This window comes from Oncorhynchus nerka, linkage group LG22 (assembly GCF_034236695.1).
Source record: "Oncorhynchus nerka isolate Pitt River linkage group LG22, Oner_Uvic_2.0, whole genome shotgun sequence".
NCBI classification, from domain to species: Eukaryota; Metazoa; Chordata; class Actinopteri; order Salmoniformes; family Salmonidae; genus Oncorhynchus; species Oncorhynchus nerka.
Window position 1 is genome coordinate 45,948,989 of NC_088417.1, and position 16,159 is coordinate 45,965,147.

General features: G+C 39.8%; 2 protein-coding genes across 5 annotated transcripts in view; both read left to right on the forward strand.

Moving 5' to 3' along the window:
• Window positions 1-247: 247 nt before the first annotated feature.
• Window positions 248-3,399, forward strand: LOC115105256 (zinc finger CCHC domain-containing protein 10-like). Its single transcript, XM_029627047.2, has 4 exons — window positions 248-378; window positions 1,581-1,742; window positions 2,202-2,246; window positions 2,464-3,399. Exons 1-4 carry the CDS (start codon window positions 263-265, stop codon window positions 2,678-2,680), a joined length of 540 nt encoding a protein of 179 aa, XP_029482907.1. The 5' UTR covers window positions 248-262; the 3' UTR covers window positions 2,681-3,399.
• A 2,369-nt stretch (window positions 3,400-5,768) lies between these two features.
• Window positions 5,769-16,159, forward strand: part of aff4 (AF4/FMR2 family, member 4) — a 37,417-nt gene continuing 27,026 nt past the window's right edge. For 2 of the 4 annotated variants that reach the window (XM_029627050.2, XM_065007203.1), the window contains exon 1: window positions 5,769-6,024. Coding sequence is in view for 1 of the 4 variants with exons in the window: in XM_029627049.2 (XP_029482909.1) it covers window positions 11,587-11,603 (17 nt within the window). In the remaining 3 variants the exon portion in view is untranslated. Of the gene's footprint in view, window positions 6,025-11,405; window positions 11,604-16,159 lie in introns of those variants that run through there. The other 2 variants (XM_029627049.2, XM_065007202.1) reach the window with 2 other exon arrangements.

Below are 16,159 nucleotides of genomic sequence, written 5' to 3' on the forward strand. Positions count from 1 at the left end.
ATGAAACAATGATCTCAATACAGTGTTCTTTTCCCAAAACTATAATCGTGTTACGAACAGGGTGGACTAAGTTTTGTAGACATTACCCTTTACCAAAGTTGCGTTGTTTTGGAGCGCAAGGTCCAATTGAGTTATTGCACACGCCTACTTCACAGAATAGGCGTTCGCTACTGGAAATATACAAATACATGCTAGAGCGCGCCAATAGGATCTCACTAGCTCGTGCTTGCCTCTGCCTTCAAACTTGCCTGTTCTGCCCACTATGATTCATTTGTTCCCATTGGAAACGACAGGCTGTGGTCTGTCTTGTGTTAGTTATCTTTGGATAAATTGCAAAATGGCGACGCCCATGCACAGAGTTATTGCTCGTCGACAAGCGTAAGTTTGGTTATTGCTAACATGCTAAGGTGTTTTGGTATACTTACTCGATTCAGAGTATTTAGAGATCGCCATGTTAAGACTGAGTTCCGAATAGCTAGCTAACAATACTGGCCCGACTTAACGCTATCTAGCTAACGTTACTTGGCTACATTTTTTTTCTCATTTGTTTGAGATTATGTAGGCAATAATGATGTACCAATTTAACAAAATAGTTACACTTCATATAGTATACATTTGTCTAACAAGCATGCATTTCCTCCTGTCTGCATGTTTTATAGCCCCTACATAAGTTAGCTAGCGCTAGCTAACTTTACGTTACTACTGAAGTGCAACACTGTCTGGGGAACAGGCACAGTTCTTTAGCCAGCAACTACTAGTGCCACATTGGTCTCAATATTTCTTAACAGGCCGTAGACACTCAGATCCAGTCAGGGAGGTTACTCTATTCCGAAAAAATATCACGTGCACTTAATATGACCACGGTAACCATTTGCCCAAGAAACAGCTGGCATTATCCAGCTATTTCAGTATTGATAATTTATACTCATGTCAATGCCCCCCCCCCCCCCACACACACACACACACACAATTTATTTAACCAGGAAAAGCCCATTGAGACACAATCTCTTTTTCAAGGGAGACCTGACCAAGAAAGCGGCAACAATCAATACATTTACAGAATTAAAACGTACAACATGATCCAGCCTAAAAAACATTTACACTCCGTAAGAGTCTCCCATCAATATTTTAAATTAATTCAGTGGCACTAACATTTCCTGCAATTCTATCCATTTTGCCATGGGGTTCTGTACTGTGTATTTAAATAATGTATTCTCGACATGGCTCTTTCTAACATTTCTACTACTGTACATTGCATTTTAGTTACACCGTTTATGCGCACATATTTATACACTGGATTCTTGACATAGCTCACTAATAAATCTACTGTTGGTACATACCATTCATAGTATATCTTGTGTAAATTCATCCGGGGTAAAACATATAGATTTAATTTAGATTACTGTTACAGCGCTATTTGTTTTTGGTTTTTAAATTGGATTTCTTGATTTCATATTTAAATTGTTTGATTCGTGTGTACTGTTTGACATTTTACTGCATTGTTAGGAGTGAGTAAAAAAGCAATTCGCCGCACCTGGTACAACATCTGCTAAACTGTACAAAATTTGATTTTCATACAGGGAGGCAAATAAACAACATGTTCGGTGTCAGAAATGTTTGGAGTTTGGACACTGGACATATGAGTGCATTGGTAAACGAAAATACCTTCACAGGCCATCAAGGACAACAGAAATGAAAAAGAAACTGAAAGAAAATGAAAATAAACAGGTCAATACCACAGGGTAGGTCAACCATGAAGTATTTGATTTGTTTTGGATGAGCGCTGTACAGCAGAGTCAGCTTGACAGTGGGTAACTTTTTGTTGTTGTTCTGAAGATGTTTTAAACACTGGAGAGTCCCCTGGGACTCGTGACCAATAGAGGGGAGGAGGAGGATGATGATGATGTTGGGGGGGTACCATGTACTGCAATAGCCTTGCGAGCCACCCTGTTCTCGGAAGCATACAGGAATGGTTCGCTGCATGGATACAGTGGTAATCGGTTTGGAATTTGAGGCTAGCACTGTAATCCAACCTCATAATTGTCTAGCACTGCCATCAAGAGGTGTTACAGTAGAACTTGTCAATGGGAGGCCATATCCACTGTAAAGTTCCTTTTCACTCTTAATTTCCCCTGGTTGGTTTTGAATAATCTTTGGAATTTTCTCAGCCATGACATGTTACTATTTTCATCTGTATTCAGACCAGGAAAGGAGGACTCCAGTGAGAAAAAAATTAAGAAGAAAAGGTAACTGTCACAGGTTACTTTTCAGCTTTAACCCCATAAAATGGTTCTAACATTGATGGTTGCAGATATAACTTAAATGGGTAGAGCAAAGTAATTTGTATTATTATATGCAATAGAGATCTAGGCTGTGCCTGACATTGCCTGCACTATGCCTTCTGCAATGTACTCACTATTCTGCTTATGCAATGGTTTTGTATGATGTGTTATTTGCTTTCAGGTCAAAGGATTCAAGTGGTAGTAGCAGCAGTGATTCTGACAGCTCTTCCAGTGACTCATCGTCTGACAGTAGTGACTCCTCAAGCTCTTCGTCGGACGACAGTGACGACAGTTCTAGCTCCTCTTCCTCTAGCAGCTCAAGCAGCTCGGGTTCCGATTCATCTAAAGGTAGCGACTCGGATCAAGGTCCTCCCAAGAAGAAAAAGAAGAAGAAATGAAGGCTGAGCTGTATTGTGTTCCACCATGGCATTAACCTGAGCTAAACTCGGACCCTTTAGCTGTTAAGGAGCTGTCTTAAAAATGATATGGTGTAAATTGTAATCAACAAGCAGTGAGGTATTTAGCATTTGTCAGAATGTGTTCTTTCCCCTGCATTAACCCCCCTGTAAAGTCAGTGGAAAGGTGTGGTCATATCTCAACTTGGTCTCATAACAAGTTAGGAAATTTATCTAGATTAAAATTGAGAAATGTATGTGCTTCTTACATGTTGTAGTTCCTTACTTTCTAATGTTTTTGAGTGACTCCATACATGTACAGCTATGTATCTACTGTTATGACTTTTGCTACTGAAAGATATGTAACAAATACTTTTTTTTGGGGGGGGGCTGCTGCAGCAGCTGTAGACACATTTACCCATTCATTTTCCTTTTCATATTCTTTCTAGTACGATTCCAGAAACATTACCAGCCCAGTAAAGCTTGGCTTTGGTTGTTTTGTGAAGTGTGTTATTGATTTTGGCATTCTTTTGATATGTTGTTGTTGACTTTATCAACTGCCATTTTAAGGACATTTGTATGGTCTCTTTTGTTAGGCACAGCCCGATTGTGATCATGCCAATGTATGCCTGCCACCCATAAGTTGGTCATGCTTTAAACCTTTTTTTTTACCTAGTGTCACAGCATTGAATAATTTAAATAAAAAGTCAGTTGGAAGTGTATTTACCTGTTGGTGTTTTTTTGTATTTTCTTTCTGTCCAGATGGAACAAAGTCAACCATTATAGCACTTGAGTACCTTGAAAGTGTAGCAAATTGCATGCGTTGGTGTCAAGTGGGGTGGAACTACTGTGAGGCCATCGAAGGTGTGCCTGGGCGTTGTACTTGAGAGAGAAGTGTTTTAGGGGTGTGCTTCCCGATGGAAGGGCCAGGGAGGGTAGAGAATGGATCTCTTGGCGTAACTGCTAAGGTGTTGGGTTGATAGTCGATGGGCCTGAGTTCAAGTCCCAGTTGAAGCCATATTCGCTACAATACAGCGCATTCGGAAAGTATTTGAACCCTTTTACTTTCTCCACATTTTGTTACGTTACTGCCTTATTCTAAAATGAATGAAATCATTGTTTTTCCTCATCAATCTACACACAATAACCCATAATTACAAAATTGAGCTCAGGTGCATCCTGTTTCCATTGATTATCCTTGAGCTGTTTCACAACTTAATTGGACTCCACCTGTGGTTAACTCAATTGATTGGACATGATTTGGAAAGGCACACACCTGTCTATATAAGTTCCCACAGTTGACAGTGCATGTCAGAGCAAAAACCAAGTCATGAGGTCGAAGCAAGTCAAATCAAACTTTATTTGGCACGTGCCGAATACAACAAGTGTAGACATTGCTGTGAAATGCTTACTTACAAGCCCTTAACCAACAGTGCAGTTCAAGAAGAGTTAAGGAAATATTTACCAAATAAACTAAAAGCTGTTATGGAGCTTTTCGGTCCTAGACTTGTCCGTAGAGCTCAGAGACAGGATTGCAATCGAGGCACAGATCTGCGGAAGTGTGCCAAAGCAATTCTGCAGAATGATGGTCCCAAAGAAAACATTACCTCCCTTATTCTTAAATGTAAGAATTTTGGAACCACCAAGACTTCCTAGAGCTGGCCGCCTGGCCAAACTGAGCAATTGGGGGAGAAAGGCCTTGGTCAGGGAGGTGACCAAGAACCCGACGGTCTCTGACAGAGATCCGCTGTGGCGATGGGAGAAACTTCCAGAAGGACAACCATCTCTGCAACACTCCACCAATCAGGCCTTTTTGGTAGAATGGCCAGACGGAAGGCACTCAACAGTAAAAAGCACATGACTGCCCGCTTGGAGTTTTCCAAGGCACCTAAAGGAAACAAGATTGAACTCTTTGGCCTGAATGCCAAGCATCACGTCTGGAGGAAACCTGGCACCCTCCTTACGGTGAAGCACGGTGGTGGCAGCATGCTGTGGGGAAATTTTTCAGCAGCAGGGACTGAGAGACTAGTCCGGCTCGAGGGAAAGATGAACAGAGCAAAGTACAGAGAGATCCTTGATGAAAACTTGCTCAGGACCTCAGACTGGGGTGACGGTTCACCTTCCAACAGGACAACGACCATAAGCACACAGCCAAGACAATTTAGGAGTGGCTTTGGGGAATGTCTCAATGTCCTTGAGTGGCCCAGCCAGAGCCTGGACTTGAACCAGATAGAACATCTCTGGAGAGATGCTCCCCAATCAACCTGACAGAGATTGACAGAATCTGTAGAGAACAGGGAGAAACTCCTCAAATACAGGTGTGCCAAGCTTGTAGCGTCATACCCAAGAAGACTTCGCTGTCAAAGGGAATTCAACAAAGTACTGAGTAAAGGGTCTGAACACTTAGGTAAATGTTTTGTTCTTTAAAAAAAATATATAATTCTAAAAACCTGTTTTATTTATTTTATAAATGTATTTGTGATTATGGGGTATTGTGTATAGATTGATGGGGGGGGGGGGGGGGAACTAATATAACGATATGGAAGAAGTCAATGGGTCTGAATACTTCCCGACTGCACTGTATATTGCAGCCTTAGCACAATAACTTGCAATCTTTTTCAAGGGGGTCGGACCTCAATAAAATGGCTACAGTGCTATAAGGTGTCGGTCGCAGGGACCTGGGCAAAGCTACTTAATCTGTGTCCTGTGTTTGAGTCCTGATCATGCCATCCCGGGCCCAGTTTTCCAAAGGTTTTCTATCTGGATTTTGCCTATTGGAGAGGATTAAATTAATAGGAATAGAACCCGAGTCCCCATTCAAGTCAATTTATCAGCAGTGGGGGGCCAAAAGGTCAGGAAAAACAGGCTTCAACATAATGAAGTTTATGACCTGGGTCAAATTATGAAATTCCTTGAATGCATTCAGAATAAGTTCACTTTAACAACTATTGCAAAATGTCTAATTTCTGTATTTAAATACACAACAAAATATTACTTTCCAAGATACTGTAGGATTCATGATCGGAACCTTACGAATACGCCGTGATCACGTGATCAAGTTTAGGGAACCGAAGTCATCACAGCTGCTTTCTTGCATGCATCCACTCATCTCTGCCTAGCTAGCCTTGTTGTAAAAATGGATAGAGAAAATAATGACGAATAGTTTTCTGCTGTCACAGCTATACTTGATAGAGAGGATGTAGTCTTTTCATGTTTGAAGTATTTTAACTATTATTGTAACATTTTTGTCGGGTCCATTTTTTTTTTTTAAACTGGAAAGTGGAAAAGACAAAGAGAAAGGGCTTTCCAATAGCTAGAATGGTTTGGGCCTAAAAAGAAGAGAAGAGGTAAGTGGCTTAAACAAAATGTTAACTAAAATCTTTATTGTTATGTAGCTACTAGTTAGCGGTTATGGTAACAATTCCTGTGCATTGTAATTTAGCTATTTATCGCGTGTATATTAAAGATAGATGGCCAGTAATATCGAGCAAGTGGTAGACTAGTTGGCAACGGAATAACTAGTTAACATTGTACGTTAGCTAGCATTGCCTAACTAGCTAGCTATCCATGGTGACACCCCATTGAAAGTTTCCGTACTGTCGACAATTTGCTATTAAATTAACGTTAGTTGACAGAATTAAGTCGTTTGCCGACCTTGGCTTAGTGGAAAAGTTAGCTGATAGGTCAGTTAGCATGGAAGCTTGGGTGGCTAACTAGCTGGCTACCTGTATCATGAGAAGTCTCAGACATCTGCCAAAATATCTAGTCATACTGAACACAATCACAGGTGCTTATTTGGAAGTCTTAGAACATGTATAAAAAAAAAAATGTAAACAAAAAAACAAGATTGACAGTAATGTATCCGAAATACATGGGTACTGTAGCAAGCTAACTAGCGTCTTAAAAAAAAATTGGGGGACTGTTTACTACAGGGGTTTTCAAACTGGGGTCCGCGGAGGTACTACAGTGGGTCCCTGAATTATTCTTTTTTTTTTTTTTGGGGGGGTGAAATGTATTTTAATAATTATTCTATACCTTCGTGGATACCATTTTTTTGTGTTGCTGTGCCCAGTATGAAGGAAGTTGTTGGTAGTTTCACGAGCGAATGCTAACTAGCGTTAGCGCAATGACTGGAAGTCTTCGGGAACAGTGTGCATACTTTCTGTTCCTGTTCATTCGACTGGGGAATTAGATAAAGGGTTTCATTGTCACTCTAACTATCCCTTTTAATATGGAGGAAATTAGCCATTGGAGATAAAATTTAAAAAAATCTGTATTCTTAGGCGGGCCATCTGTCTTGTTTTATTTTAATGAACACTTATTTGACTAGGCAAGTCAGTTAAGAACAAAATCTTATTTACAATGACGGTCTACCAAAAGGCCTTCTGCGGGGCTGGGATTAAAAATATAGGACAAAACACGCATCACAACGAGAGACCTAAAACAACATAGCATGGCAGCAACACATGATTACACCGCATGGAAAATTTGTCAATTTAAACGACCAAAACCAGATGAAAAGCAAACAGAAAGATATTGAATATATATATATATATATATATTAATAATCCAATTTTTGAAAACTAACAATCAAGTAAAAGCTAGACAGTCCGGGAGAATGGAAAATTCCGAAAACCGGGCGTTCGGAACACATGCCATTTTTATGTTTGAGCAGAGAAATACAGTACTAGCCATGGAAAGGTTCATAGAATTGCAGGATATTTTGAAACCCTCAAATCTCTCAGCTCCATGCTAAACTGTGAAATTTCTGGAAATTAGCTTACATTATACCACCAAGATGCCTTTCTAGCTGCTAGACTTAGAATTTACACTTCCTCTTCATTGAACTGTGGGGTGGTCAAACTAATGAAACTGTCTACCAAATCTATTTATTTTAAAATGTTGATTACTTATTTGCCTTTACCATTCACCTTTGAACAAAAATATTACCTCCACAATTTCAGATTTTACTGAGTTACGTTTCATAGAAGGAAATCAGTTAATTTGATTATCTTGTCAATCTTGAGTCAATCACCACCTTCCGGAGACACCTGAAACCCCACCTCTTTCAGGAATACCTAGGATAGGATAAAGTAATCCTTCTCACCCCCCTTAAAATATTTAGATGCACTATTGTAAAGTGGCTGTTCCACTGGATGTCTTAAGGTGAACGCACCAATTTGTAAGTCGCTCTGGATAAGAGCGTCTGCTAAATGACTTAAATGTAATCTTGTCAAAGAAGAAATGCTCACTAACAGGGATGTAAACACATTTCTGAGATAAATAATATTTTTGTGCATATGGAAAAATTCTGGTTTTTATTTCAGTTCATGAAACATGGGAACAACACTTTACATGTTGTTTTTATTTTTGTTCAGTATAGGTAGCCCTAGTAATATATTTTTTGATAGTGTTAAGTTGGTGCCCTTTACATGAGCACTACTGTAACAATAAGCATGTTATAAATTCCCGTAATTCCCTTATGTCCCATCTAAAAAATAAAAAATACTCAACAGAGCTAAATAGCTGTATTTTTCTCCATCCACAGTTGACTTGCTGGGTCTAGGACTCCATTTTAGGTGCTACAGTGAGGAAAGGGCAGCTCAAGTCTTGGTAGTTGCTACATAATTACCAATTTCTCTGAGGCATGGCCTCTGTTGGCAAGCATAATAAGTGCTACAGTATAGACATATGCTTCTGTGTGAAGTCTTCCCAACTTCCTGTTTAGGTTGCTCTATGGCTTCAGCTAGCCGAACTGTTTCCTCCAAGGCCAACTGCTCAAGGTTCAACTGCTCAAGAATGTGGTTTTACAGCCGAGTTATGACAGAAATATTTAGGCTATTGTTTCAGCTGGTGGTGATGCAAGGATTATGCAATCTTGGTACAGTTTTTGTTTTTACAAATGTACAAATAAATGTGTTTATTTGCATCTTGCAAGACAATGCGGTGGACAATTTATTCATCCAAGATGGCAAAAACTAGTCTACCAGAAATGTAGCCTTTTTTAAATGTATTTTTAACAATGCTGTAAATGGTGGGTTTCAGGTTGGAAATAAGCTATTGCAAACAAGGATTAATGAAACCCCCGTCTCTAAAGCAGTCCAACTAGACTAGTAGTTAAACACTTGTTTTTGAATACTAGTTGTTCCTGCCAAAACCAGCACCTGGACGCACTGCTGTGTACACAGTTTATTTTTAGTCAGACTAGATCTCTGTAAGTGTTCGTATTTATTTCGCTAACACAATCTAGCCTGGTCAATTGGTTTTATACCGCATACTGTAGTCATAGGAGGGTAGTTTAAGGCCCTTACATCGCCTATGGAAAGCTCTTGGTGAAACTAATAAGCCATCAGTTGCTTCCTCAGGGCTCTTGGGTCAAAGCAAAAAAATATGCTGCGCACCAGCCCCTGTTGCAGCCTTTGTTCCTTTTTTGACTCTGGATACAATTATCTTGTATGGCAGCATATCATGCAGGCTATTTTATTGAACGCATAGCCTTCAACAACACGGGTCTCCAACCCTCTTCCCGGAGAGCTGTCCTCTAGGTTTTCGCTTCAAACCCAGTTGAAACTAACCTGGTTCTGTTTTTATCAACCAGCTAGTTATTAGAATCAGGTGTGCCAAATTGGGGTTGGAGTGAACCTACACGACGGTAGCTCGCCAGGAACAAGGTTGAAGAGCCCTGGCTTACAGCATATAGCCTAGGTGGCTTACAACCTTGTTCTAATATCACACTGTCCTGTTGTTTTTATTTGGCAAAACAATAAATTAGATGTTCATAGGCTGGCAGAGGAGTGAAAATGTCTGTTTTAATGTTGTCTAAATACCATAGAGGTACAGTACTAGGCTTGGTGAGCCTTATTTAGGTTTCTATTTGTAGTTCAAGTCCAACAGATATGCAAGTGTTCCAAATATAGCCTCAACTGGTTGGTCAGTATGGAGTCTATGTCTGATGGAACAGGGAAACCGCCTACTGAATAATACAGGAATTTCCATGTTGTCTCTGGCTAGATAAGGCTTGTTTGAGCTGTTGGTTCTTGTCATTTCCCTAAACAATAAAACACAGGTTTTGTAAAGACTCCTGCTTAGTTTTGTTCATCCAATTAACATGTTTGGTGTTAAGCCTGTCGTTTCTTCAAAACATATTTTAAAGAGAAAATAGGTACATTATCCTAACTTATCCTTGCCTTAGGTCTAATACTAAAACAAATTACTATTATGATTTAATGCTAGGAAGTTACAGCTAAATTGAGACTGCATTATGCATATTTGACTGAACTAGGCTAGCCTTTATCATTATGTTAGTGAGAAGGAGCTTGACCATGTGACACATAGGCAAGGGGTTATTTGAAGGGTTAAAAAGTTACCTTTTGTTTCCCTAACTGTTATTTGATATAGACTAGGCCTAATTTTATTCCCTGAATGTAAAGGCCAATTGATTCCCCAAACTCCTGACGGTCCACCTTAATTTTCATATATTTAAAGCATCTGAAATAATATTTCCCAAGCTGTCTTAATGGATTTGCTCATGTCATAAAAGTCCATTTAGGGCTAGTGTTTCCATATGGAGATTGGCACACATCCTTCTGCTCACAGCTGTTGTCATCACTAACGTCACTAACAAAATGCTGTTCCAGGAATTTTATTTTTATGGGGCCTTGACTTGACGATGAGCAATAGAGTTGGCAAGAGCACAAACAGATCTGGGATCAGGCTAAAGTGGACTATGTGTAGGCCTAAACTCTCATTGCATTCAATTAGCTTACTGCTCTATTGACAATTCTTTGAATCTTGTATGGTAGACTACTCATCCAGTGGTGTTCAATTCAGCTATTTAGTTAGGTTTTGGTTTCTGCCAGCCATTCAAATAGTTGGGCTATACCACTTCTGGGCAATAGACTGTCATCATATTGCCAATGAAAAATATCTGTCTGGGAAATGCCTTTAGTGACTTGAGTAGGGCTTCCCCTGTTTCCATCTCAAGTAGAAAACAGGAGCTGCCCCTTTAAAGAAATTGCTGCTAGTTTACCCAGTGCTCCAGGGCATAGTGGGGGAGGGAGGTTGTTGACGGGGGAGACAGGCTCTGGTTGGCTCTGGCATCCTCAGAGTGGCTCATGACATCACAAGGAGGAGAGGCTCAGTGGCATAAAATAACATCTCCTTTTATGGAACTAGGTGGACTATTCCATTTTCCGGAAGAGGTTGCTATTCTTTTTATTGTAGACACTTTTTCCTTATTTTTCTTCTCTAAAGTGTGAGACATCAAGTTTATTGTTCCATTATTTTAGGCCCAGGCCTGTTTTTCTCCTTCCTACTCATATTCCTTCTATTCATATTCCTTTTATTGTCTTTTTACTGTACTGATCTTGTTTAGATTAATTTGTTTAGAGAAGGCTTTGTGATGTAAAGGGAACTTGACCTAGCACAGTGATAGAATGTCTCTTGTTCACTTTGAAAATGATGTCCTAATTACCACTGTTCCAAAGATTCTTAAGCTCCTGTCAGTACTATTTTGCCTTGCGGCAGTACAACGGTTTGTTCCAATTATAATATCTCAAACACCTCCGGGAGTGTACGGCACATTGTGCACTCATGCGTGCAACCCCCCATCACACACACAGAGCCTCCTCTCAACTTCACCTATTGTCCCCTGCCTTTAGCACACCCGCTGTTCAGCAGGGTGGTATCTTCCGTGAGGGAACAGTAACCTCCCCTCCCTGAGTCAAATGTATCTCTACTCCAAGGAAATACTGTAATGTCGATGCTGTAGATCAGGAAACCCAGTTTTGACAACGCCTGTCATCATTAAAGGAGTACTACCAGAGAGCAGGCCGGGAGAGTATGACAACACTTCTGAACCCTATGGAGTTTCGCTGAATCTCCTTTCCAATGTTTAAGTGCTTTGGGCCATGGCCTCTCTGTCAGGGTAAGCAACACAACTACTTGGTTTCTCTTGTTGGTGTTCTGGCTACATTTCCTGTGAATAGCGTTAGCCTAACTGTTGTACTAGTCAGACTGTCACCAAACTTCATTAACAAATTGTGATAGTTAGGGTTATGATGGACATGTGGAAATGTATTTTTCTCAAAGAAGCAAGGTCCTACTTTCATGGTGTTCAGACACTTATATCTACCTCAGTCTTTGCAGTCTTTTCTTAGTCTATCTGTTTGTCATAGAGAAGTGAGGTCAGGAAGCCTTAATTACCAGTTCAGTATGCCCCCCCCCCAGTTAACATTTCAACTCCCTAGACTCAGACTTTGCACTCTTTAGTAATAGAGAGCAATAGTAATGGCGGATTTTTGTAAGCACTAACTCCCCCATGGCTCGTCGGCCAGAGCCTTTGGGGAAATTCATGTTTTTTGGGATAAACACAGAAAAAAATCTCTGTGGTAATGACAGGCTTAGGAGATCTTATATGTTTTGTTCTGAGATGATCTTCATCAGCTCAAGTCATTTTTTTTTATAACTTTGAAGCATTTATGTAATCAAAACAAGCACATAAAGGCTTCATAGTTCATAGAGGTTATGTTAACTGACTGTTATCTTATAGCAGAAAACGTATAAGATCTCCTAAACCTGTGTTAACCTCAGACCTTATTTTTGGTGCTTATACCAAACCCCAATTTCCTCCATAGGAATGGCTGAATGAACTTGAGGTAATTAATATCCGTTTTTTTTAGGACTACAAGCTGGCGATCTCTATTTGCACAGTTAGGTACTAAGGTTGGTATGAAAACGCATTGCTTGACTGGTAGCCTTGCCCACAACCATTCTTTTCTGCAAATTTGTTTGGTAGTACAGTTTATCTTTGTACCAGTGCTAAAATGTGAGTAAAAGTGACCATTTCAAGATAAAACACAATTGGGCAGGTATGGTGTTTTATATTTCATAGTTGGGTGATTCTCACAACTGGAGCTAGACCAAAAAATGTATCTTGGATCACTTGCCATAATTCCTCTTGGATCACTTAGATTAGGACCTGTTAAAAAACTGTACTAAGCTCTATTAGAGATTCAGTAACCAAATGCATCAAACTGTTGTTAGTTAATCCCAAAATACCCCTTATTTTAGTATAAGTACTGTAATTATGTGAATGCATTTAAGTCAAAAGTGGATTTATTGGAAAATTCCTCCCAAAAACTATCTTTTGGTATTTGTTGAAACAAACACCAAAATAGTTTTTAGGTGCAGGCTTCCATCCGATTTGGACCAAACTTTTTTTCTTAAAATGAGTAAGGCATGAGGAATCCAAAGAAGTGGTCAAAAGCCACCCTAACCCCATGCCAATCCCACACCAATATTGAGTATATAGTATCAGTTCTGTACGTTTGTCAAGTAGTATGGAGCTGCGGCTCTGAGTATTGTTTCTTTATCTTGTGTAAGGTATTCTCTGTGAATTTGATGACGTTTTTCTTTTCCAGTTCAGAGAAACTAGTAATTGTAGTTGTTGGGATTATGTCCCATCCTACATCCTGATATTTACAGGTTCTGACCACTAGATGGCGTTATTCCTGCTATTATGATACCTAAAAAAACAAAAAACAATTGTTAACCAATATTTAATTTGGGGGAACTGCCCCTTCAGCAATGTGGGGAGGATTCTTCATAAAATAATTCCCTAATAGCAGGAACAGAGCCATCTAGTGGTCAGAACATGGTAATATCAGAATGTAGAATGTGACATTAATCCAACAACTTCAATTACTAATTTATCTGAAACGGTGGGAAAAAAATTCATGAGAATACATTACATAGGATGAAGAAACAATACTCTTGAGTTGCAGCTCCATGCTAATTGTCAAACATAGAAAACTAATACTATATAGGGTAAGCAAACCCTTTAAGCCCACTTCCATCTTTGGATTCAAATGAAAAACTACACTGAACAAAAATATAAATGAAACATGCAACAATTTCAAAGATACAGTTCATATAGGGAAATAAGTCAATTGTGATCACCATTTACCTCATGCAGTGTGTCACATCTCCTTTGATTGTGGCCTGTGGAATTGTCCCAGTCCTCTTCAATAGCGGTGCAAAGTTGCTGGATATTGGTGGGAACTGGAACACGATGTCGTACACGTCGATCCAGAGCTTCCCAAACATGCTCAATGGGTGACATGTCTGGTGAGTATGCAGGCCATGGAAGAACTGGGATATTTTCAGCTTCCAAGAATTTTGTACAGATCCTTGCGACATGGAGCCGTGCATTATCAATGCTGAAACTTGAGGTGATGGTGGCAGTTGAATGGCACGACAATGGGACTCGTCACGGTATCTCTGTGCCTTTAAATTGCCATTGGAAAATTAAATTGTTCGTTGTCTGTAGCTTATACTTGCCCATACCATAACCCCACCGCCACCATGGTGCACTCTGTTCACAAAGTTCACATCAGCAAACTGCTCGCCCACACAACCCCATAGATGCTGTCTGCTCTCTGCTCGGGTTTCATCCGTGAAGAGCACACTTCTCCAGCGTGTCAGTGGTCATCAAAGGTGAGTATTTGCTGACTGAAGTCGGTTACGATGACAAACTGTATCAAGACCCCGGTGAGGATGATGAGCATGCATATGAGCTTCCCTGAGATGATTTCTAACAGTTTGTGCAGAAATGTTGGCTGTGCAAACCCAAAGTTTCGTCAGTTGTCCGGGTCGCTGGTGTGACGATCCCGCAGGTGAAGAAGCCGGATCTGGAGGTCTTGGGTTAAACGTGGTCTGCGGTTGTGAGGCCAGTTGGACGTACTGCCAAATTCTCTAAAATGACATTGGAGGCGGTTTATGGTACAGATGAACATTGAATTATCGGGCAACAGCTCTGGTGGACATTCCTGCAGTCAGCATGTCCATTGCATGCTCCCTCAACTTGAGACATCTGTGGCATTGTGTTGTGTGACAAAACTGCACATTTTAGTGTCCTTTTATTGTTCCCAGCACAAGGTGCAACTTTGTAACGATCATGCTGTTTAATCAGCTTCTTGATATGCCACACCTGTCTGGTGGATGGATTACCTTGGCAAAGGAGGAATGCTCACTAACAGGGATGTGAACAAATGTGTGCACAAAATGTAAGAGAAATAAGGTTTTTGTGTGCAAGGAAATTTTGGGGGATATTTTTATTTCGGCACATGGAAAAACAGGGCGTTGCATTTTTTTTGTTTATAGATAAAACCTAACTTTTTCTGTTAATCAGATTTTGTATTACGTTATTGACAATTATGTGTAAGTGCCCACTAATGGTCAATTTTCAAAGCTGCAAAAAATGTTTGGTGTTGAGGCTACCCTACACATTTTCCAGATATTTTACCTTCTCAAACTTAATCTAAAATGAAGAGATGAATGTGGTGATACGTGCACATGATAGCATATTTCATGAGCTTTCATTACTAATTTTTGCCAATTGAAAATATGGAGTTTTCATACTAGCAGTTATGCCTGCATGTCAGTCTCACAGTAACAACAACTTGGTGAACTATAACCAGATAATATATTTCAGACATTCATAGATTACATTTTTGAATGGATTCTTATTTTACTGTTAAATTAACCTTGCATTGCTATACATGCCATTTTTGTAAATTTGACTGTCTCAGGTGGGCTTAAAGGGTACAGTGTCACAAAAAGCACTCCCTCTACAGAATGTAAATGACAAAAAGCAATGTTGTTCAATATGATCCGTACTATCTTGTAGTCTATAGTGTATATTCATACCCTAAACCATTGGTTTCCAAATATTTTACAAGTAGACTTTTGTATTCTCTTTTTCACTATAAATCCCTGTTCCAATTGAGCCCAGTATGCTCCTATTAAGCCCGGTTTGCGTTGAAACGCATGGGGATAATATGTTGAGATCCCTAATATTCAATGAACGTGAGCATGAATGTTATTTTTCTTCCGATTTTTAAGTTGATTAAAACACACAAACTACAGTTATGCATATTGTGCATCTAGCCATGGTGGCTTTACCAACATTAGGAACAGTTAGAAACCTCTGTACTCCAAGACATTTGTACTGGACAGGTAGTCATTGATGCAGAGAGAGAAAAATAAGGTCAGGGTTGAAGGATGTCAGGGATGGAAGACCTACAAGTGGTGGATAAAAATGGAAACCCCTGAGGGTCAAGAAGATGACTATTGGGTGACTACTCATGCACATTTGTGTGGGGACATTGTCATGTTGTCTTTCAATCATCCAGGTGATTCTCAATCTGTAGACTGCCATTATGAGTTAGCAAACAATTGACCACATCTACAAAGCCCATTCATTCCTCTGTGTTGGTAAATTAATGTTTCTCTGGGTTTTTCCCAATTTGAGCTTTTTAGTCATTGAAGTAATGAGAAGGTCAAGTGTGGTAAAGGGGGTGTTTTGAGAAAAAATATCCTGATTTCAGAAGGCATGTAAGTCATGAAATGAACATGTGGTCATCTAAGGATTACTCCTCTAGATGATGCATCATGCATGGCTGAATAACTTTGTTAAAAAAA